Below are 22,627 nucleotides of genomic sequence, written 5' to 3' on the forward strand. Positions count from 1 at the left end.
TGTGATTGGAGTCGGACATTTGCCAGCCATCAGCTGAACCACAAACCGAATGCGGTGTCTGGTTCCCAACTTATGGTCCAACTCTGGTCCAAATCCATGGTCCTATTTGGAAAGATTCGAGTTCGAACCGAGGTTCAGAACCAGACTGCAGCAGCACTAGTTGAGGGTGTTTGGGTTTGGGAGCGCAGCTCAGAGGGGTGTGTGGGAGTGAAACGGGTACGCACACATTGAAATCTCTTGTCTCCATCGTCTTTCCGCCCAAAAGTGCCCAGAATTCAATGAAGAAAGCAGTCATGACAGACCCTTGTGCCTTTGAGTGGCTATATGCGCAGTTATAGTGAGTATATGCGTCAAAGTTTGGACTTGTCCACCTTAAAATAAGAATAAACGATCATTATGCACCAGTTCCCTCCTTTTGAGAGAGGCCCTGGGAGTCCCATAACACAAATTGCTCATTAGGTGAGTGCTTACTCCTAGAGGCACTGTTCAAGATGAAGTGTTGGGGAGAAACAGAGTATAGCCTGAGTGTATAGTGCTTAGCTGCGAGAGCATGCTCAACTCACCTATTGAACTTCTAAATGGCTTTGTTTCTGGTATGGTGGATGGAGAGGCGATCAATCCAAGGACGATTGTGAGGAAGTCCTTTGTTGACGTGTTGTTTGTATCTATCACGTGCCATATGTGTTTGCCCAATTTGGCAGTGGCATGCCTCAAATGTTCAGACGTCTCAGCGGCGAATTGAGGCGCAACTCAACACAATAACAAAGACCTAGATGGGCTGAAAGAATAGACTATTGTATAAGTACACATATAGTAGACATTCAATAATACCTGAAAGAATAGACCAGCACGACGTTAGAGGAAAAAGGAGAACTCGATGAGATCTAGAATGTGACACTAAGAAATCATGAAGCAAGCGTGGGTAAACAATGGCCGCGTGTCCCTTGACCAAAGCAAAATCAAAGGCACGTCCCAAACCATGCACTTGATACCAGAAAACTTAAACTCCTTTACGAGGATGGAGATCATGTGTAGAGGCACGGTCATGGAGAATATCACCAGTGCTTTAGACGCTGAGAAAACAAATCAGCGTTTTCCCCACTGAAAGTACCGACACTGAAAAGATTGGTTTGATTAGTCAGTGTATTTAGTACTGATTGACATGATGGTCACGTGGACACTGAAAATAACTGCTGCCTTTTTCAGTGTCTGCGTCATTGATATTTGTCATCTAGTGCTTTTTACATTTATTTTCAGTGTTTTTACTTCCCACAGTGAATTTGTTGAACTTTGTTCCAGCTTCGTCCGATCGACCGATGGTGCTCGGCTTTGGGTTTGGGTGGATTCGGCTATGCCTAGAGTGTTAACTCTTCGCAAGCAGATGGGCGTGAGACTCGGAGGTAAACAACTTGTTAACATGGGACAACGCGGAGGAGGGCCGGTACAAGCTTGGGCTACATAACACACCTATTACTAGTACTTGTGCTCAGTAGTTGTTAGGAAACAATATTGAGGTGTTGACATGGGACACGACGATATGAATGATAACACTCAGTTAGCTAATTGATACCAGAGGAGCAATGATTCACATGTGTCAGATGGAACGAATAACTAGTCAATTTCACTTCTGAAAGGTTGAGAGGTATTACAATTCAGTTATAACTCGCTCCAGGAGCCATTCCTTCATCGCTGGGTCAAATACGACGACGGGAACTTTCACTTGACTAACCGTGATGTTCGCCTGCTCGCATTTCTGCCTATGATATTCTGCAAAGGTGCCTTTGTTCACGATACGGATGGTAGGCCTTCTTGCCTTGCCTTGCCAAACAACGAGGCTGTAATCATCGCTTGCTGAGATAAGATTTTCAAACAGTTGATTTATCGCCATTCTCGCATTCTGTCCTGTGAATATCAATCAGTATGCAGCCGCGTGAATGATTCGGATTTTGAAGCAAGCACGAACTTAGTTCCCCTGCAAGCTCTACCAAGTACCCATAAGTGACAGGCTTATCTCGATCGTCCAGCACAATGGTGAAAGCTACGATCTGGCCGATCGATTGTTGAGCGGCAGAGACGATCGCATCCGTTAACTGCGACTCTGTACATGATGCTCTAGATGCCACTCCAAGCAAGTCACTTCCTCGCTAGGCACTTCAGCTAGGCCCGAAACTGATGACATCACAACTCACTCTCGCCTATGAAGGTAATTGATAATCGGTAGGCCGTCATCTGGGGCAAAGCCTTTAACGGTGATAACATCAGCAACGCGATATCTCCACAAGCCATTGCGGGTCGTCACGACGGGCTCGTAGTGCCCACCAGTTACGAGTTCCCACTGAGGGGGGATGAGAAGACAAAGATAAGATGCAGTCAATAACTCCTACAGCGGACAATACACGGCCTGAAGGCTCGTTGGAACGCACGTCCAGAAACTCGACGACCCCATCTCTAAACGTCACCTTGAAGTCAGTATTAGGGTTGCCTTCAGGGTATACCCTAGCGAGACCGCATTCTGCAGTACCATACCCATGGGACTTGATGGTAATGGAAGGTCCGAGGAAGTGAGTAATCTTGTGTCACTGGCTATCAGTTGAGTGGTAAACCTTCCACACTTGACGTGCCTTTGGAACAGGAACAGCAGCCTGACCTCCAGTGATCCCAACGAATTGTTTCAAGTCAGGCCACACGCAGACTGCCCAGCCCTGGATGACAGGAGGCCCGATTTCCCGAAGTTCAGCAGCGCGAACAGGGTGGGGAGTAAGATGTCTCTGAGAAAACTTGTGAGCTCGATGCAATGCAATGGTCAATGACAATATGACCTCTAAAGGTGCTCGCAGATCACCTAGGTCTTCAACATCCGGGATGATACCCTTTTCGATGCATTCGACAAGTAAAGTCCATTCATCTTCCACGTACTGCAAAAAAATGACGAACACATTGGCAAATAAGAACCGGATGGTTGTCACTCGACGGTCCGCCAGTGCAAATAGCGCATTCAGAATAAATAAAGTGCGATGGTTTTTAACCAAAGATATCGCATATGGTTCCGTTCTTCCCGGAACTAAAAGTTGCCTAGAGATCAGCTTGCATGAGGATATTGGTGCCACGGGCTTACCCCACAGATCGAGTCTATTCTTATCATGCTCAACGTCCCAGTTCATTCCCATTCGCAAAATACCGATGCTCGTAGAGCAGACAGCTACATCCTTGGAGCTCTGACCATCCTCGCAATCTATCTTTAAGACTTGCCGATGTCTCAAAGAGAATGGTGCTAAGGTGGTACCATCTGACGGGAAAAAACCCTGATACGAGGATTGCTGTAAAAGGTGCAGGGGAGGCCGATACTTTGGAAACAACTTTGGTGCGTTGCTAGATGCCATGCTGGTCATGGCTAAGAAGTAGGGCAGTCCCAGGGCGAACATGTTCTTGACGTCAGCCTCCATGCAAGGAGTCGCCAAAAACTTTGCTATAAACGGCCTATAAGGTTCGTAGTTTGTGATGGGAATGAATTCTCGGAAGCTGCGTAGGAAGTTGATATCATCCTTCGAGTCGCTCTGCGCGATGGCCTCGCGGAACCCCGCTAATTCGGGAGCGCCCTGCGCAAATTGAGACGCAAAGTTCGGCTGTATGATCTCCAGTAGGATTTTATCTATGCGATCCTTGAGCTGCTGAGAGAGCTCAGTAGACAAAGAATCTAAGAGAACTGTTTGACGATGAGACATTGTTGTAGTCATCTCGTTCAACCAACAAGGTTAATTAATTGTAGTGTTGCGGGCAGAACACTTTGGAATTATTTTTGCCAGCAGACCTGGCAGAATTGGAAGAACTCTGCCCTGCCAGCATGGCATTCAAATGGCAGAATAAATAAAAGTGTTTCATAGATACTAGAAGTGATGTTGAAGATCATACGACGCCATTTTTCCGGCACCCTGATGCCACTCCGAGTCAGTGATCTAACATGTGCTGGCAAACCAGGAGGGGCCCACAGCGAAACATGGCGCATCAGATAGTAGCACTGAGTAGCAACCTAGTGGCTAGTTGCTGGGATTGCACACTGCCAACACAGTTGCAATCGACTCTGCATCTGCTGATGAAACGTGGGTAATGCATAACCACTCTCATGTGTCGTTTGCTGGACTGCATAATCTTCCCGTAAACTCTGTCGTCTCTTGATGGTCTACCAATCTGGGACATCCAAAGCCGCCTACGTATGCCAGTATCCTGACGGTCGATTACCAGGCCTGAATCAGAATGTTACCACACACCGTAGATTCATATGATCTGATTAGTACCACCAGTTCTATGTAAGTAGTCATTTGTACGAGGAATAAATGAATTCACACCAGACTTTTTTACAGCTCCATCATCTACAACTTTAGCCGCTCAATGAGCTGGTCATTGAACGCTCGGTTTGGGATAGTTCAGGGATTGGTTACGGCCTCAAGTTTTTTTGGAAAAAATGGACTAGCCGAGGCATGTCACGATCCGAAGAACCAATTCGCCGTGCGGCAAGATAGAAATACCAGATTATCGAGTTATCGAGTTATCAAAATCCAGATCAGTGATCATGATATGATCATATCATTGATAATATTGAAAATCATAGATTGAAAAACATGACTATGCCAGTAGAAAACTAAGTAAAGCTAGATATAATCTGCGTGCAGTGTGTGGTACCACTCTTTATCAGAGAATGAATTGAGATAAAAATCATCGTAGCGTTCAAGAGATGTCACTGAGGTGACAGAGCGATCCAATGTCGTTCCATAGATTGGTATCAGTTCTACAGCGTGTGTGACATCGACAAGGCGTACTATCTTCCCGATCCTTGTGCGAGAACCATCAGGCGCTGTATAAAACGAACGTCGAACTCAGTACATGGCAATGTGCGGCTCAGCTTCAGGGAGCGCAGTTACTTCGAATAGCTGAACATACAGAAAAGGATCCTTGAGCTGGACCGGCAGCTGCGACCCTCGTGTTGACAGTGCGAAAACCATTCTAACTTGAGCAATGCATGGCGCTAAAGCGATATCAGTACCTGGAATTGAACAGAAATTTGAAAACTTACTAGACTGCGGGTTAGCACCCGTAGGTTGAAGAAGGACAATATCGCAGTATCCATAAGGATAAGTATTGGACGGTGGAATGGCCTGAACCTGCTGGCTCGGCATGATATTACATGGACGGAGTCGAGAATGGAGCTGCAGTCTGAATTTGAACCAGACTTTGAGCAAGCGACTATGAAACGGCGAGTTGCGACCTGAGACACCATCGAGATATTGTGAAAGGATATGTGGAAAATTTGGGAGATGGTATAGTTGAGCAAGAGCGGTGGCAGAACGATCTGCAAGATCGTGGGCAATTGTAACATGGAAGGCAGCATTGGCTTCGTCTGAAAGTAGTCCCTTGAGAAAATGATTGCGAACAGGACGAATGGCTTGAAAACGTTGCATTTCCTGTGGCGCAACACGCGCTATCCAACTGAACGTCGGGTCCATATCAACGACTTCATCAAACTCGTCATCCATAACGTTGACGAGAGACATCCCCTGTTCACGAAGGAGGGCGTAGAAGTCGAATTGTCGCATCACGTCCTGGCGATGAATGATGTTGACAACCTGCTGAGTGAATGTGGCCCGTTGGTGACTTGTCCGTTGGAATGGTGTCTTGCAATGTGTGATCAACAGCCATTCACTGACATCTGCGGAATATTGGATTATGGCTCCTGATTTACGAATAGAACGTGCGAAGGAGTTGAAGAGCTCGAGTTTTGGGATCCGAAAATGAGCTATTGGACCAGAGGTTCCCGTGCGAGCCTGTGCCTCTAAGATGAAGTGTTTGTAGGTATGAAATTCGCGCAGGGAGTCAGACATGCTGTTAATGGACGAGTCGGTGAAGGTAGGAGCCTGTGCTTTGTATATGAAATCTATAAGCGCACGGACTGCGCGAGTGAATCCAGGGGATGTCACACCCACAATAGTGGGGACAAGGGTTCGCTGGATATCGCGATGTTCACGTCCAGTCATCTGGTTAACATGAGAGACGCCATCAGTGAAATGACGTGTGCCAACACGTTTATGCTGGCTGCGGAACCGAGCATCCAGCTCATTAGCGCCTATCACCTCCTTGCACCACTTCAGTATGTGATCAAAGAAAAATTTGTGGCCTGTGTGCAGTATCTCGGGGACAAGGAAAACCGCAGGGTCAGCAAACTTCCAGTCACGCCAAAACGGTTTGTGAACGCCGCTGAGGGACACCTTCTTTGCTGCCTCCTGGAATTCCCGGAACTTCCAGGGATTGAAAACCTTGCCAATCTCATGCAGCTGCAGTAATGTAGACATGCCATTACGGGGAGGGTGTGTGATGCCGTCGTCAAATTGTGCAAGTGTGGCTAACGTTGTTGGTGAGACACTTTTCGAGACGCAGGAGATCATGAGTTGTTCAGGAAGGTCGGCAACGTGGGCGATGAGCGGCGTGAATGCATAGCGCTGGCATCCCATCGGGTCTACCATTAATTCACCCATATGAGAAGCGATCTTCAGCTTTTCGAACACCATGTCCATGCAACTATGCCAGAAGCATGCTTCCAACAATCCTGCATAATCACTATTTGTGATGTATTCCGGACTCGGGATATATGCAACACACTCCCATGCATGCGAGGTTGCCTTCATACGGATCTCAGAGTGGATGTTGCCGATTGTGAGAAACGTTGGGTGCATCTCAAGTGAGCCGGTGTGTCGAGTTACTGGAGTCTTGTCCGAAGCGAGAATTATAGGCACTATAGTTGCGCCGATTGGCAACTTATCCTAGAAATAAATCAATTTAGTTAGATGTGACCACATTGACGAGGATGTATTGAAGTCACTTACTTGAATTTCAAACGCGTGTTCACACGACATCCATTCTCCGTATTCACGCTCACCATCATCGTTTATTTCGTAAGGGTCGTATTCCATGTGGTTGGCGAAGATCGGATTGCCAAAGATATGGTGAACAACTTCGAGGGCATCTCGCCAGATGAGATTCACAGGATGAGTAGTCGCATATCCATCAGTATGCATGGGTGTACACCGCCATTGAGGAACCTTTGGTAATGCGTCCATGAATGTGAAGAGTTGCTTTGCGGTCTTAAAAGACAGTGGCCGCTTCGCCTCTGCGACCACCTGGAAGAGTAAAATCAGCCCAGCCAATGTGAATTGATTGACACGAACCCAGAGAAGCTTTAAAAACCTGGTAATCTGCCCCTGGTTCAAGTTGTCACATAGAAATTTTGCGAGCTCCCACTCTGCTCTATCTGAGAAGGGGTAATAGACATTGTGTTTACGCATCGGCTCGAAATCGTCCTGCTCCATCCGCTTGAATGTATTGGGCTGACCAAGCTTATGAATGTAACCTGACGAATGATGGAATCGCCCTTGTCGTGGCCGATCTTCTGATGCTTGGGGGATGCGGAATGCAATTGGAGGGGGGATCAATCGGTGAGAACATCCTGGATAGAGGTACTAGTAGTCAGCGCATTCAATTTTGGGAGTTAGTTGGCTATTTACCTGGATCATCAGAAAGATGAGCACAGATATCCTCTGCGCTGTTGAAAAGATTAGAGCAGATTGGACATTGGACTGCTTGGCCAAAACTACTATGTGCTGGTCAGTCTGACTGAATCCAAAGCGATATTACTTACTCAATGCTACTGAGTCGCTCAGCAGCATGACTGTCACAACCAGGAGAATTGTGTGGGTTCATAGCAGCAGTAATGCAGAGTGATGTTGGTGGACGGTGCACTGTGCACCGTGACGGTGTTGAACTTCCTAAGTCTTTCAAACACCGCTGCCACGCCACTTGCTCATACACTCACAGCCAGCCGTATATTTATGAGTAGATTCGCTGTCAAGACCCCTTCAAACCGTTCCTCGAGCCCAGCCAGCTCTCTTACCTGTGTGGACCTCTCGTCCTCGTTTCATAAAGACCACGCCGAATTCAAGGACATGGATGTCTTTGGCACAGTACATGAAATTTCATTGTCCCCCTCCCAAGCGCAACACTCTCTGGACCCTCCCTCTCCACCATCTGGCACTAAGTCCCCTTTAAACTTACCCAAATCCCCCGTGAAACCCAAATCCCCTACAAGATTCGAGCCATATTTGAAACGCAGGGCGACTGCAGCTGCCACAGCTGACTTTGCTATGAAATCTCTGCGAGGCCAGACTGCCAGAGAGATGAATCCTGGAGCCGCTCTGATGGTGAGTTATTATTTACTGTGCAGTGTTAATTAAATAACCGATATCGCATATACAGGCCAAAGATATCTTTACTCGCGGCCTTGACGATCTACCAGATGAGATGATACGTGAAGGTGCAAGGGCACAGTATGCTACTTGTGAGATATCCAGACACCATCTCGCTTCCTTGACTTGGGAGCTTGAAGCAAGCAGCCGCTGGACCAGCTTCCTGGACCTTGCTAGGAAGTTCTTGAAGGAGAAGCATGCATACTCCGAGAGAGATCTTCTGATCTGGGAACAGACCTGTACCAACCGTGGGGTGCAAGATATTTATGAAGACAGGCCCTACCACGAGTACGCAGCTACTGAAGAGACTCTTACATTATCGGTACTCCAGGAACAGGCTCGTCAGTTGAAACAGTATGTCGAGGAACGAGGCGTAGATGATCTGTCAGATGACGTAGATGATCTGCCACATGACGGAGCTGACTCTGATGGCTGCTGCTATGATTTACCCAAGTGGGGCAGTCCTACCTTGAGCCAGGGTATTACGTTCGAAGATTAAACACTGTGAGCATGAAACGTATCAGCCATCATTTCTCGTACTTATTTTCCGGTGATTGTTGAATTACATATTATTTCTCGCAGCATCATGATGTAGCCATGCTGTATACACTCTTCGTATGCGTTTTCTTGTACGTCTCATACCAAATCAGTATATCGTTATCGTTATCGCGATCATGGCCAGGCCATCAGTTCTAACTTCTCATGTTGACCACGATCAAGCCCTGTTCACGACCATCATGCCACCCAAAGCCACGCAAGCACCCAAGAAACCGAGACGTAAACAACCACAAAACTCGAGGGTAATGTTTCTGGTATCTTTCGGTGTCCGTCTTACTAAATCGTTGATGTAACAGCAAGTGCGGAGGCCTGCCAGAGGTAGCAATGAGAATCCGTGTTTAAATAATGATGAAAGTCAGGTTGGACGCCCTAGTGAACAAACCAACGATCCAACACTTGTGGACGACAGATTATTGTCGACTATGTATGAGGAGGAGATGTACTTGTCTGATGAAGATGGTCCAGAGGTAGAGCGCTCGCCATCGCCACACGATCAGCCCCCTCCTTTCGCGCAGCCTACCCACCAGCAGCACCTGCCTGAGCACAGCTCAGCCTACAGGCAGCCTCTGAACCACTCCTACCAGCAGCTGCCAGTCGGGCAGACTCATACCCACTATTCAACGCCCAGCCAGTCATCGAATCCTCTCTTCCAGCATCGACAACCATATCAACAACTCCCAGCGCACCAGCCGCAAGGTGGTAATATGTATCGATGTTTAATCGACGCGCCACCTCCTCCCACTGTGCGTGGTGCAGAGCGTCTCAGTAGCCGCCTGTGTGATGATCAGCAGCCCATGGAGTACCAGCAGCCGCCAGTCAGACAGGCTCATCCCCACTATTCAATGCTCGGGCAGTCATCAAACCCTCACCTCCAGCATCAACAACCATACCAACAACTCCCAGTGCACCAACCGCAAGGTGGTCACATGTTTCAATGTTCAATTGACGCGCCACCTCCTCCCACTGTGCGTGGTGCAGAGCGTCTCAGTGGCCGCCTGCGTGATGAGCAGACACGACCTATGCGCACGTCACCGTATCCCCTCCCAGGATTACGCAAAGTGTCAGTTTTTGGCCCCCGCCATATTGACGAAGGTTACCGTGGCCAGTGGCAGAACACTGGCGTTATCTATGTGAGTTGAGGTACATCTCCACCCCTGCCACTGATCTTACCTCGAACTAGGCTGGAGCAGATAAGAACGTTGCACCGAAACGCCCAACTGCCAGAGATCTTCCGCCCATACCGTTGCCTCCATTGGATATCACCGTCCCTGGTCCACAGCAGCCCACCCCAGCTCACCCTCATAATGACAGCGGTTCTTCCGGTCCACAGCAGCCCACCCTACCACACTCCCACCCAATCCAGTCTAGCAATGCAACACACTCTCATAACGATACCGGATCTTTGGACGCTGTTCCCCCCCAGCAGCAAGAGCCTATGCCCGTGCCTGCCGACCTGGTCAATGAGATCAGCAATAGCGCGAGGTCAAAAATGCGACGTTCAGTACTTTCAGACAATGGCATGCCCACGAACGAGGAGAATATTGCAATGGCGCGCGCTGCACTATCAAACGCTATTGCAACTCACGCAACTATTCCCCCTGGCCGATACTACCTCCCAGACGAGGATAAATTCATTACCTCGCTCACCAAAATCACGAACACCCTGCGAAATGTATTCAAAAATACTGCACGCACTGTCGTACTGTCTGCCTATGACCTCGAGCTTGACATATGGGATACATCTTGCGAAATCACACACAAGCGAAACATCGTGCCTATGCTCACCACACATTTACAGTGTTTATTCAAAATGCAAGAAATGGTGCGTCCTTTGTACAGATGCCTATTCATAGCAGTGTGTAGTATTGACAAGTAGCCAGACGATTGGTGGTGTTTTGAAAAATGTTCCAGTGCTCGAACACACTGGACTCATCCGCGTTGTCATGGATATTCTTTGGGTCAATGGCTTTTACAAAGACCTTGATCTCCAAGATCTTCAATCTCTTGATGGCGCCATTGCCCTCGCAGGTGCCGCAATTTGTTCGGCCATTCAAGAATATGAGATGGGGGTTTGGAAACGCATTGATTTTTCTACAGCGAAGTCAAAGTCGACATATACATCTATTAAGACGTATATGACAGAGACAATTTACACATGCGTTGAGCTTACAGAGCGTTTCCACTGGATCAAGGTGAATATGAAAAACCGTGGAGTATCGAGGACGGGCATTGTACTGTAGTGTATCATGTATCGTGCATTGTGTATCGTGCATCATGTATCGTGCATTGTGTATCGTGTATCGTGTATCATAGTGTATTGTACTATCGGGGCTTGATGATAATGCGATTGATAGGCTGATCTTCAAATCTTTGTCGATTATCATAATCAGTGCGCTGATCTGTGCATATTCAAAATCTCCGTAGTTTTACCTCATTGCCAATAAGATTCCACCAATCGGCAAGCTGCATCACTGAGTCGTAAACGTTCGTAACACATCAAACTTCTTCCACTACTAAGCGAGAACTTGGGTGTTTTACAGATGATTATAATTCTTTTCCAGTAACCATTCCTTGATTGTTGGGTCGAATCAGACGACTGAAACCTTCACCTGACCCTCCGAGACATCTTGACTTGTATTGCAGACAGCGAGGCGGTCTTTGCATCATTCGGTATTATACCTTCATACTGGTCCTCTTGCAATAGCCCTGTGTCCACCGTTACTTGCAGCTTGCAGATAAAGTGACGAATAATACCACTAGACTGTCACAGTGAAGGATCAATGAGAGAAGTCGGCGTCAGCCTGCGAGCTCCTCCGAGCCACCGTCCAGCGAGGGTCACCTTTCAAAAACCTTGAGGAGGGAGTAGTCTGGAGTAGCGATGGTTGGCATATTATGTAAGTCAAAATAACCCCGGCCGCAGCCGCTTTTGACAAGCTTGCTTGGTACATCCTAGATCAGCATACTAACAACATTTGGTTCTAGTCCATCATTGCACGAGAATTGATTACCGGAGCGAGGCTTTTCATTTTCTGTGCTAAGCTCCACGTGGGCTTGAGCAAATTGGTCATGGCCCGGGTAAGCTCGGGTTCAAACGTCCAGCTGCTTGGCCATTGATTGACCTCCGTGCCATATGAACCTCCAGTGCTCAACGCTATTCCATCGCGAGAAAAATTCAGGGAGTAGACCCAATGGGAGTGGGCTATTTTGGTGAGTAATTCGCCAGTTTCTCCGTGCCAGACGATGGCCACTCTACCTTTGTCATCGCTTGCAATCAATTGTCCATCTCGTGATACTGCCAATCCCCGCACGCCATGTTTATGCCCCTTCATATTCTTCAACACAACACCTGTCTTCAAGTCCCACAGATGGAGCGCCCTATCGTTCGAGCCCACAACCATTCGTCGTTTATCGGGGAAAACTGCGACTGTCGTCACAGTCGCCCATGCCCAGGCTTCATGACCTTTGAGCTCTCGCAGGCGCGTGGTGGTGGTGATTGGAATGAGCCCGACATCTTCACTGGAGGTTATGGTGTTGAGCACGGTCGAAGTGAACCTCCGAGGGATAATAGACGTCTTTCTTCAGATGTGTGTGTTTTGCGGTTTAAAATATACATCACTGTAATTTGCCCTGTTTCGTTTCAATAGACGCGCGGGACACTTGAGGCTGTTCTCCTCCACGCCTCCATCACCGTTACAGCAAGAATGCACCCTATTATACCCGCTGACAGTATGCCTTCCCAGCGCCTCAGTGCATACATGCGCTCTATTCTTGTCTTCAAATCCAGAATATATCCAATCACATCCTATCGAGCAACCGGTGCTTCCCAGCGCTCGAATCTGACTATATGTCCTTTACGACCGCATGCATATGGCTTACTGCAATATCATCCCGCAGACTTCCAGGACCTGCTTGCGCACCGCATATCGCCGAAGTTCTCCCTCCTGGCGTCTCCAACTTGTCATTGATTCTGTCACGGAGGAGTGCTTTGCCTCCAGTGCTCTTCTCATGATTCATCTCTAGTTTGAGCCTCCCTCACTCCCGGTCCAACTGGATACGGTTCTCTCGTTCGCCAATTCCCTCACAAGTTCATCATCATTCGAATCCTGCACCATACAAGTACCAGTACAACATGGTCGCTAACCTTGATGAGCCATCACCACAGATGCTACGCAAGCCCTGTATTCAAAAGGATTGTAATTGCGGGTGTTTCGGAATGCCACATACCATGGAATCCATGGTCCCTACATGATTTTTGATTGACTCGTGACTATCCTTGAATTTGAATGTCTTGTACTACCTGCAGAAACTTCGACATCGACGGTCGCCTCCATGTTTCCAGTCTGTAGCGTGTAGCTCGTAGGGTAAATTTCTATAAACTTCAACTTTAGGCTTTGCAGCGTGACTCAAAGATCAACTCTGGATGTTCCTTGCAAACCTGAAACATGTGAGGGAGGGTGCTGAAGAGATAGGCTTATTGAGTAAGTATATGTACTACACGAACCACTATAAGATGCCGTGACAGCAGATTATATAACATCAGCCAGCGCAGATCAGACTCGGAGGCTCGGAGCCGTGCTTCAATATTTCGGCTTGGTACAGCTTGAGAATACTGGATTACTGGATATGAAGCCTTCTGATAGATCGTATTAGACAGTGCATTCATCCGCAGTACTCTGCCCCTACGAGCTGCGCCGCGGCAACACCGTGGCACCCGGGACCTGCGATACTAGTAACTGGGCAATTTGAATCTTTGAAACTTCACACCTAACACTTAACACACTTATCCATAAACGACGCTTGGGGCCGACTATCATTCATCTGGCCGTGATTCACCGCGACTTACTTTCAGCACTCTTGGGCAGAGTTTAATCTACCATGAGTCTGGACCAAAATCTCTTCACGCTCCTTCTAACACCAAATACCTCTGACTCGAGTGGACTCGTGACCGACCTCACCGATCCTTCGGGGAACGTACACTACCGCAAACGACGCATACCCGGGCAAGTCTATAAAATCGAGGTGTATGGTGCGTACGTGGCCGATCGAGACTGATTGAGCTGAGCCTGTGGCAGACCCCATTTCAGAATCCTTGCTCGCCTCTGCTACGTCTCCCAGCGCGACGAGTAAACATAAAACGATAGAATTATACAATCCCTCCAAGGTCATCGAGCTGAAATATACCGGCACCCTGTCTTTCCGATGGTCCTTCAAATGGGAGGAGTGAGTCCCCGAATCAAGTAGCTGTCATGCAAACTCAGTCACGTTATGACAGACACGAATTTGAGTGGAAGCGAGAGGAGTGTTTCATGATCAGAAAGCCCGACCCACCTGTTATGGTTGCGATCACCAAGGAGCCTCCGGGTAGAATAAAGACATCATCCGTCCAAATTCTAGATTACAATCTCAATAGGTGAGCTACAGATCGAACATAAGAGTTTTCGCGGCGTGACTGATGAGTGCAAACAGGTTTGATATAGATGATCGAAAAGGGCTGGAAATCGTCATCTTGACTGCATTGCTTACCTTTCAAGATGCTAGTGATCAGTATCACCAGTCACCCAACGACAACAACGCGACATCATCACCTGCTGCTCTTGCTACAGCTACTTCAGCTCTAAAATGCTTTACAGACAAGACTGCGCGAAAGGTGTCAGGCGGACCTACACCTTCTCCACCAGTCCCACCACCAAAACCCGCCCCAAAAACAGGTGTCGAAAGGGTTGCCGAAATCCAGGCATCCACTGGCAGAGGCGAAGTCAATGAAGTGTTCGTCATTGACGAGTGTTCCTTCAAGGATTACGCGCGATATTGTGCACGGATGCTGCAGGTGCGTTAGCGGTGCTCGCGAAGACAAAGACAGAATAACGAGTCCGATTTCAGGACGAAGCGATGCTTTTTATCTCCATACGCTCTGCAGGCGCATCCCAGGTTCCCAAAGTGTTGCAAGTAGTCGAAGAGACGAAACGCTTCCGACACAAAGCGGGTAAGTTTCTAGGCTTATGGCCGCTTCGTTTCCTCAAGCCGTGTAGGCCATGAACAACTTCATCAATATGTTCTGTATGATACGGCACAGATACCACGCAGGGGTCCGACAACTGTTAATCTGGACGACAACAAAGACAAAGCAAAGGGCAAGAATTATACTCCGCCGAGCAACATCGTAGTCCATCTAGGTAAAATCGATATGCCCGAGTTACAGCCGAGGAGAACTGTTCCCATACGCCCCGGAGAAGGACGGACAGGCGCAGCAAAAGAGCGAACAAAGGATGGGAAGAATAAAGATTCCCACAAGGACAAAGAAAAGAAAGTAAAAGAGTCAAGCGACAAGGAACGAAACGAAAGAAAGAAGCGTGAGACAGAGCACGCAGCGGCGAAGGCAAAACTTAGATCAAAATCTAGCGCGCCTGCACTCGCTTCTCATTTCTCTTCACATCAGGCGTCGACATCACAGCGGCCTCACATACATCCGCACCAAATGCATCCACACAAATCATCTCCGCCGCAGTCTAACCGGCCTGCCAACCATTCGGCTCCTCCACTGCCCCCCCGCATGCCGATGCCGCACCGTGTGGCTCAACCACCTAGTAACCGATACTCAACATACGGGACATACCCGGTGTCATACCAGGTCCGGTATTCATCCAGTCCTCAACGTTTAGAATCCACCATTTCTCCATCATCGCCGTCACCTTCCCCAGCCACAGTGCTGGCCAGATTACTCGGGAGGTGAACAGGTCGACCCTTACCGGTACAGTCGGACGATATATTGCAGCTCAGAATGCCCAGCTTTTCCAATCGCAATTTCAGACTCATATATGGACATGTATGTTTTAAACTCTGCTTGATACCTCACAATCACAGCCTCCTTCCCACAACACATATGTATGTAACTTATACGACCGTTGATAGTAATACGCCGTCGCTGACAGTATGAAAAATATACCACATCCGTCTCCCGGTGGGACCAACGACATGCTTTCGCTTCCGCACACTGCCTTGGGAGTGATTAAAGCGCCCGCGACATTCGTGTCCACAGTCGCCAATAATTGCTGAGAACCGCCCGGATCATGATCATTACGTTGGACAGCCAGCCGGTGAAGTCACGAGAGGTCCGAGCGTACCTAGATCGCCAAGTTCAAGGTTGTCTCATTGGTACGGCATGGCCCACAGTCATTTTGATGCAAATTAAACTCTGCTCTTATGCAACCCTGGTGTTCAAAACACGAGCCCATCTAGGCACGACCTGCTTTATTAGGCTTTATTGCTAGCCTTGGACTGCTGCACCGCATCGGATTCAAGCTGTTCCGTCGATGCCATCGATGTAACGTTCGTGGGCGCACCTCGTAGCGAGCGTATCCAGGCAGAGCATGCCAGTATAGTACTAGTGACCCGCGACGTGCGGAAACCTCTGGAGAATGAAAAGAGTTCGGAATTGATGTAGATTAGATGGCTATTTTCCGAGGAAATGGTAAGAATGGTCCAAAAGTGTGGATGAAACCGGTTTACCGTTCCGCAGGCAGGGTCTATTTCTTTTCGCGATGTCCATGTCTGACATGAATCAGCGCTGCGGAGTCTCAGACACAGGCACTGTCGCATTGCGTGGTGGGACTAAACGACGTACCGTAAGATGTCATACGTTGTTATGCTCTGTTCCGGGACATTTGTTACTGTACTATGTAGTAGACGTTGGTGTCATCGTCTTCTATATCAATTGCTTGGCATTGGGATGTAGTCCGAGCACAATGGAGGTAAATCCACCAACTGATGGGCCCTGTACATCCAGTAACAGATCTAAAACCAAGATACATTACTCCTCAATTGAGGGTCGTAGATGCCACAGCACAAACGATGGAATCAGAAAGTCAACATATCATGTGTGTATGGTCAATCGCTAACTGAGTGCATGTAATGAGTAGAGTACAAGTGTTGAATAATGAACATGAAAGAAGAAATTGTTCGACGGCGGTATACTAAAAGGCTGTGGGTATTCATAGATAATAAGTGGTCGTGTAGATATACGCACAAAGACGACACATCCTGTATGCTTGCACCGCAAGATATGATATCGGAATAAGAATGTTCTAGGATACGCGCAGCCTGAGGTGGGATTCACCATATAGAAGAGCTGCCTCATGAGACTCCGCCAATCTCGATGAAGCTCCGCCAATTCCACGATAGATCGTCGTCTTTCAGATCTATGAAGCTTTTGAGAGGAAACCATGTATCGACAGTGCTTCTTCTCTGGCGCTTCGGGGGCTTCGATACTGAGACTGAACGAGGCAAAGTGGCTTGTTTTTGGGAAAGATGTTTGGAAGGTGGGACGATCGCATCTCCTTCGTCTTCGATATCTGCAAACGAGCCAAAATCCTCGACTTGAATGAAGGGAGTGTTTCCCAGTGACGAAAGTGCCCTGGCTTCCTCTTCCTCATCATCGCTCATGCTCATGAAATTTTTTCTGAGACTCGATCTCGGGATGCGGTTAGCAGCACGGGAGCGGCCCTCGAGACATGCCAAAGCGTCCATGCGACTCTTTCGCCTTTGATGTGATGTGATGGACGAGGAACGCAGGGATGATCCCTTGCCTGAGGTGCTAGTGGGCGATAGCAGGGGAGTCGAAAAAGATGCGTTAGTCGCAGACGAAAGTGGCTTTCGTGGAGAGGAGCTCGGGGAACGATCGAGGGAAGTTGGGGGCTCGGGTAAGGTAGATGATACCGGAGCAGGTTTGGGAGAAGGAATTTGCCTCAAAGATTCACGGGATGATCGGTGGAGCGTACATGCGGAAGGTAATGGTGGAAGACGGGCAAAGGCGGGTCTTTGGATTCGTCTTTAGATGGGAAAAGTCAGTACGATGAGAGAATGAGAATAAAGGGTAAACTTACGACAAGTCATGAGCTGAAGTTACATCGGATGTATAAGTCCAACTAGTAGACTTTGACATGACTGACGGCTTGCGCCTGTGACGTGCAATCGGACGATTGGAGTCTGCCAGGTCGAGGGAGAGGAATGAGCGAAGTTCAACGGTATCCCTTTGTCCCATTTGAAGGGTGAAATAAAAAGCGGAAGCATGATCATCAGCAGCAGCAGGATGTGACTTGTAGGATGTGCCCGTTGAAGTTGAAGGGACAACCGGAAGGGCGGTGCTGTGTGCCGACGAGAGACCCGCCCGTCGCTCCGCTAGAAGGCCCAAAGTGAAAAGTGGGGAATATGAAGAGTGCATCACCGAAAAAGAGATAAGAAAAGCAAGTGTGCACGAAGACAAAAGCACGAGGGCACAGAAAACAAGAGCGTTGAAACAATCGCCCTTTATAATGAAAATGCAATGCGTCGTCACGAGTGATCGAATCGGGAGACTATATTTAGACCCTACCCCTTCCTTTGTCACATGTACAACCGAAATTATTATTTCACACGGACTACATATTATGTAACAAAGACGGCGCCGAGATCAAAGGCTTTTGGAAAACCATGATTATCAGACTACAGAACCTTTGTACCAAACTTTCATCACACTGTGTCCATTCATGTTATGGAAAAACATTCTTCACACTCGAGACACGACCCAAAATCACATCGGACAAACGTAGAACACCGATTTGCTTCCGCGGGATCTAAAGAAAGTCACCCCTGTAGACTCGCATGCATGTGCCATGCCATGGACACGTCTATCCTGAATGCCAAGCAGACAACACCATCCGGTCTTGGTAGTCCAAGGATCGAAGCTATGTGTATGACCCATCAATCATTCAGTGACACCCTTCGCCTCTGGATAAAACTGATTGGGAAACAGCCGAAAAGTTGCGCTCGTTGTACATACATGTGCCAAGTGCCGAGCCTACTCCATACTGGAAGTTATATTTTGCCTAAATCGAATCCCCCCTCGCAGTCGTTATGGGGATGTGTTCGAGGCAGCTATCTTCCACGTGCAGGGTTCATACGTATGTGATTTCATCACCACATAGCATCGCCTAGACTTGTTGATAGCGGCCTGGCAGTATTAATTATGATTGTGATTTTCATCTCAAATACTTATGTAACATACCGCTCATGTTTTGATGCGGAAAGCCAGCGTAGCACTCATTGTTCTGCAAATCTCCCACGCAATCCAGTATCCAAATCAGCACTGCCACCGCTTGAGGTTGCACGCGATTAACCGACCCGGCGACGCCCCGAACACAAGCGAGGTCATCTTGAATTTTACCACGTTCGTTGACGAGTCGGAGTACCATCACTCTTATTTGCAAAGTGCAACTCATGGCGTGTGATATACGAGTTCTTCCGAATCAATCATGCTTGACAGTCTCGAGGGCTGAGCATTCGAGCACTCGGATCTCCTATAGAAATGATCACGTACCTGTGCGTGAATCATGTAACCTCAGAAACAGATGAGCACTGGATAACCTGCCACAGAAGAAGTTGCCGCCCCCGGTACGCCACGTGGGAGGCGACATGGCAAGTCGTCTGCTCGGCTTAGATGACTTGTCGGGTCTCGCCCTCCCGTCTTTCGGATATCCTTTCTTCGTGTCGGCTTTGTCGACAACCGATTTGACTGCGGGTTTTCAACATTCTCCGATGCTTATGGATGTTCGACCGGAGTGACTCGGCCAGCCAGCAAACCCATATGTTACGATAGCAATATCGTCGGAAATTTGTCGCTTGGTTTTTCGTCGATCCGCAAACCTATCACACATCACCACACGTGGGTTTAACTATTTATGACCTTTGGATCAATCTTCTTCCAGTAGTCTATCTAGGCAGATACAGATGTCTCAATCCACCGTTGTCTCGAACGATGAGATTAAATCACCGTAGCTTGGCGATGACTTGTGCATATGAATTGTAACATTCCATGTTGCAACCCGAACGTGGAGTCGAGGATCCTTCAGGCTCCAGCTGACTGGACCTACAAATTGACCATGTATGTCTACCGGCGACTTGAGATTGCCTCGACGCCAACTCCATCCAGTTCCAAATCCCGTCTGACACGTGAATCTACCGCGTGAGTGCGCGTCAAGTTATTTTCAACCACATGTCGAGTTATACTCTTTGCCGTCTCGCTCCATGACCTAAAATATTAATGTCATGGCATGCGAAACACGTTCGCGACTCCGTCCGCTGTGGTTAACGCATCTCCTCGCGTTTCTTCACTCAAATCATCGTTTTCTTATACACAGTAACCAAGCGATGGCCGAATTTCACTTCAGGCCTATTAAACTCGATGTTCTTCGTCAGTGGATTCTGTTGTCTTGGTCACACTCTAGAACGATATCGAATGTAGTAATAGTCACCTCGATGAACGTTTGAACCATCATGCAATGTCCGATATACTCCGATACTGTATTATCGCTCCAAATCCAAATTTAATACTTCACAAGTGTCCAGATAAGAGTGCCACCCGACGGAGCACATCTCGCCAATATCGTCCGCGGGCTGTATAATACAAGCACCCCTGAAAATAGGTGTGGAGGCATTCGGACGAATTTCACTCAAAATTAGGGTCTACCCCAGGCAGGGTGCTCTCACTTTTTGGTCGACGCCTGGATCCTTTATCTAGACAGAACTTAGTGTAGCCCTGATGGCCGTGGTGGATCGGAGTACTTACTGGTACACAGAGTATGCCTGCCATTTTTTGACACTCTTTGCGCTGTCTCGATGTTTTTGGATCATCCCCACCACTTCATACTTGTACCTTTTCACGCTCCACGATTACCCTGCAGCTGTCCGCATAAAACCGACCAATGTGCTTATCCGCGAACATGAACCATCAAATGCGTATCAATATTCAGGGGTCCTGCTGTACTGACTTGTCTGATTGTCAGAGCCGCTCACACCCCACCGGGACTGTTTGTTACATTATAAGAAACTGTGAGATCATAAATAAGTATGGGGGTTTACGCACCACAGAAGCCGATATACGCATGATCATTCTTGCAGTCGAATACAGTTATCGAAGCAACAGGGTTCAGGCGAGTTCATACTTTTCGCTTTTTGTCTCGGTGGCACACGTGTGAGGAAGATGGTGTGGTATTGGTCGTAACATGATCGTGATCTATTGCATGCCAAAAAAGAGCGATGGAGTGTGCCGAGTAGAGATAGCAAGAGGGAATAAACCAAGTACCAAAAACTGTATACCGCCGAGAACATCTATCGTGTGTCCTCAAGCCATAAGTAAATTAGATGAGCAAATAAAAAAAGGGCATGTAGGCACAAGTGCGTAGTCTATTTGCCACCGGTGGTGCCAAGACCCATCGATGCCTTGAAGGAGTCATAGATCCACCATTGGAAGCCTTGATGAACGAGGTTGATTAGTGATTTCAAAGTAGTGTAAAATCGACGTACCAGTGAGAGTACCGATCATCAATACACGGGTGCCGAGACCCTTGGTTGCAAGCGTGACAATGCCAGTTTCCGATGCGATAGTGCCAATGCTTTTGCCCTTGTTTGAAGGCTTGCCCATGAGGGAGACTACAGTGTCAGCCGGGTGGGAGACAACAGCGCAGACAACACCAGCGAGATAACCAGAAGCAAAAGTGACACCAAGTTGAGTGGTCTTCGCATACGTCTCTTTAGGCTCAGGGAAGACGTGAGTATAGAAGAGCTGGACGATCTTCTCGTAAAAGAGGAACTTGGCCATGGTGTAGGGAATCTATTACGTCATAAGTCAAATGCAATCAGAACCAAAACAACACAGCTAACCTGACGAGACCATAGAGGAACAAGGGAACCGAAGGGGTAGCGGGTCTCAGCCTTTGTCCTGCTCATCTCCGCAAGGGCGGCACCGAATGAAGTGGGGAATGTGCCACTAGGGCTGGTTTGGATCTTGACCTTAGTCATCTCGAGAGGGCATAGAGCGATGTCGGCAAAGACCTCTGCCGAAGCGGAACCGGCGAGCCAGATAGCGGGCTTGTACTTGTTAGACAGCTCCTCGCCAGCCAAGTTCATGTACTGGTCCTTGAACACTTCATAGAGACCGAACTTGAACATGCCTTGTAACGAGTACCCGACAAAGGTGGGGCCGAAGCCTTTCCAGATACCAGTCTGACCCTCCTCGCGAATGAGCGTGACGAGACCAGACGAGAGGCCCTTGTATTTTGCAGGATCCACCTATTCACAAGAGCTATGAGATACCACGCAGTAAGGAAGAGCTAGATAAACCGACCTGCATGTTACACTTGGCCACATCAAGAGGTGTGATGCCGGCGTGAGTGATACCGCACGCAAGAACACCACCGAGCATGCACTTGGCATAGTACGTAGCGTCATGAGGTACGGGACCAATGTATCTTCAAACCAGATGAGGTCAAAATCCAACCTGAGATAACACCGAAAATAAAACAAGAAAGATACCTTGCGTCCCATTTACCAGTTGGTGCTAGATGCGACATCGTTTATTATTTTAGAAAATCCCTAGACGAGAAATCTATGAGAGACCTTGACTGGAGCCTTGAGCCTGTCCGAACAAGCGCCGGAGTCGGAGGTCGAAGTAAGGGAAACCTGTTAGGTGTGCAGACTGACCCAAATTTTACCAAGTTAAATTTAGGTTGGATCCTGTAGCATCGGCTCCATTAGTAGCACCGTATTTGTGATGTGAGTTCTAACTTCTCAATCGCGTCCATTTGATTTCCAAGACTTTTCGCCGAGCTTACTAATTCTCCTCTTGTTCCATATGCATGAGCACTGCAGCGAACTAGTGCTACGCTAACCGATGGCGACAGCAGGCAGTGCGACAGACGTGTGACAAAGTACGCGGACTCTAGGAAAAATGCTCTTTTCTGCGCGGTAAC

General features: G+C 48.1%; 7 protein-coding genes across 7 annotated transcripts; 3 read left to right on the plus strand and 4 right to left on the minus strand.

Annotated features, from left to right (window-relative positions):
• Positions 1-1,645: 1,645 nt before the first annotated feature.
• HD556DRAFT_1249578 (GH3 auxin-responsive promoter) lies at positions 1,646-3,722 on the minus strand (the record flags this gene model as incomplete). Its single annotated transcript, XM_041298861.1, has 7 exons — positions 1,646-1,902; positions 1,964-2,136; positions 2,190-2,335; positions 2,385-2,570; positions 2,613-2,768; positions 2,820-3,061; positions 3,116-3,722. The coding sequence occupies 7 exons, from the start codon at positions 3,720-3,722 to the stop codon at positions 1,646-1,648; spliced, it is 1,767 nt and encodes a 588-aa protein (XP_041153081.1).
• Positions 3,723-4,646: 924 nt separating this feature from the next.
• On the minus strand, positions 4,647-7,746 carry HD556DRAFT_1450568 (uncharacterized protein; the record flags this gene model as incomplete). The annotated part of the gene is made up of 7 exons (XM_041307785.1): positions 4,647-4,827; positions 4,879-5,020; positions 5,069-6,809; positions 6,873-7,166; positions 7,215-7,492; positions 7,551-7,636; positions 7,685-7,746. The coding sequence occupies 7 exons, from the start codon at positions 7,744-7,746 to the stop codon at positions 4,647-4,649; spliced, it is 2,784 nt and encodes a 927-aa protein (XP_041153082.1).
• A 128-nt stretch (positions 7,747-7,874) lies between these two features.
• On the plus strand, positions 7,875-8,787 carry HD556DRAFT_1450569 (uncharacterized protein; the record flags this gene model as incomplete). The annotated part of the gene is made up of 2 exons (XM_041307786.1): positions 7,875-8,243; positions 8,299-8,787. 2 exons carry the CDS (start codon positions 7,875-7,877, stop codon positions 8,785-8,787), a joined length of 858 nt encoding a protein of 285 aa, XP_041153083.1.
• Positions 8,788-8,962: 175 nt separating this feature from the next.
• Positions 8,963-11,086, plus strand: HD556DRAFT_1450570 (uncharacterized protein; the record flags this gene model as incomplete). The annotated part of the gene is made up of 4 exons (XM_041307787.1): positions 8,963-9,088; positions 9,143-9,976; positions 10,027-10,668; positions 10,727-11,086. The coding sequence occupies 4 exons, from the start codon at positions 8,963-8,965 to the stop codon at positions 11,084-11,086; spliced, it is 1,962 nt and encodes a 653-aa protein (XP_041153084.1).
• Positions 11,087-13,721: 2,635 nt separating this feature from the next.
• Positions 13,722-15,159, plus strand: HD556DRAFT_1197610 (uncharacterized protein; the record flags this gene model as incomplete). Its single annotated transcript, XM_041296309.1, has 6 exons — positions 13,722-13,872; positions 13,919-14,066; positions 14,119-14,256; positions 14,313-14,673; positions 14,727-14,833; positions 14,868-15,159. Coding segments are annotated over 6 exons (1,197 nt in total), but the record flags the coding sequence as incomplete, so codon positions are not given.
• Positions 15,160-16,794: 1,635 nt separating this feature from the next.
• Positions 16,795-18,189, minus strand: HD556DRAFT_107105 (uncharacterized protein). The gene is made up of 4 exons (XM_041296063.1): positions 17,729-18,189; positions 16,960-17,670; positions 16,870-16,883; positions 16,795-16,816 (listed from the first exon to the last, which is right to left on the minus strand). Exons 1-2 carry the CDS (start codon positions 18,061-18,063, stop codon positions 16,977-16,979), a joined length of 1,029 nt encoding a protein of 342 aa, XP_041153086.1. The 5' UTR covers positions 18,064-18,189; the 3' UTR covers positions 16,795-16,816; positions 16,870-16,883; positions 16,960-16,976.
• Positions 18,190-21,062: 2,873 nt separating this feature from the next.
• HD556DRAFT_1249593 (mitochondrial carrier domain-containing protein) lies at positions 21,063-22,228 on the minus strand (the record flags this gene model as incomplete). Its single annotated transcript, XM_041298863.1, has 5 exons — positions 21,063-21,130; positions 21,183-21,489; positions 21,540-21,947; positions 22,003-22,126; positions 22,191-22,228. 5 exons carry the CDS (start codon positions 22,226-22,228, stop codon positions 21,063-21,065), a joined length of 945 nt encoding a protein of 314 aa, XP_041153087.1.
• Between the last annotated feature and the right edge of the window lie 399 nt (positions 22,229-22,627).

This window comes from Suillus plorans (genome assembly GCF_016647745.1).
Source record: "Suillus plorans strain S12 chromosome Unknown HD556scaffold_107, whole genome shotgun sequence".
Taxonomy (NCBI): domain Eukaryota; kingdom Fungi; phylum Basidiomycota; class Agaricomycetes; order Boletales; family Suillaceae; genus Suillus; species Suillus plorans.

What these genes read in the sequence shown, in the direction of transcription:
- HD556DRAFT_107105 (XM_041296063.1), bottom strand. Translation starts at nt 18,063, where the DNA reads ATGCACTCTTCATATTCCCCACTTTTCACTTTGGGCCTTCTAGCGGAG. An exon ending in GTAACTTCAGCTCATGACTT is followed by an intron (nt 17,671 to 17,728) that starts GTCGTAAGTTTA and finishes TCCCATCTAAAG; the next exon opens with ACGAATCCAAAGACCCGCCT.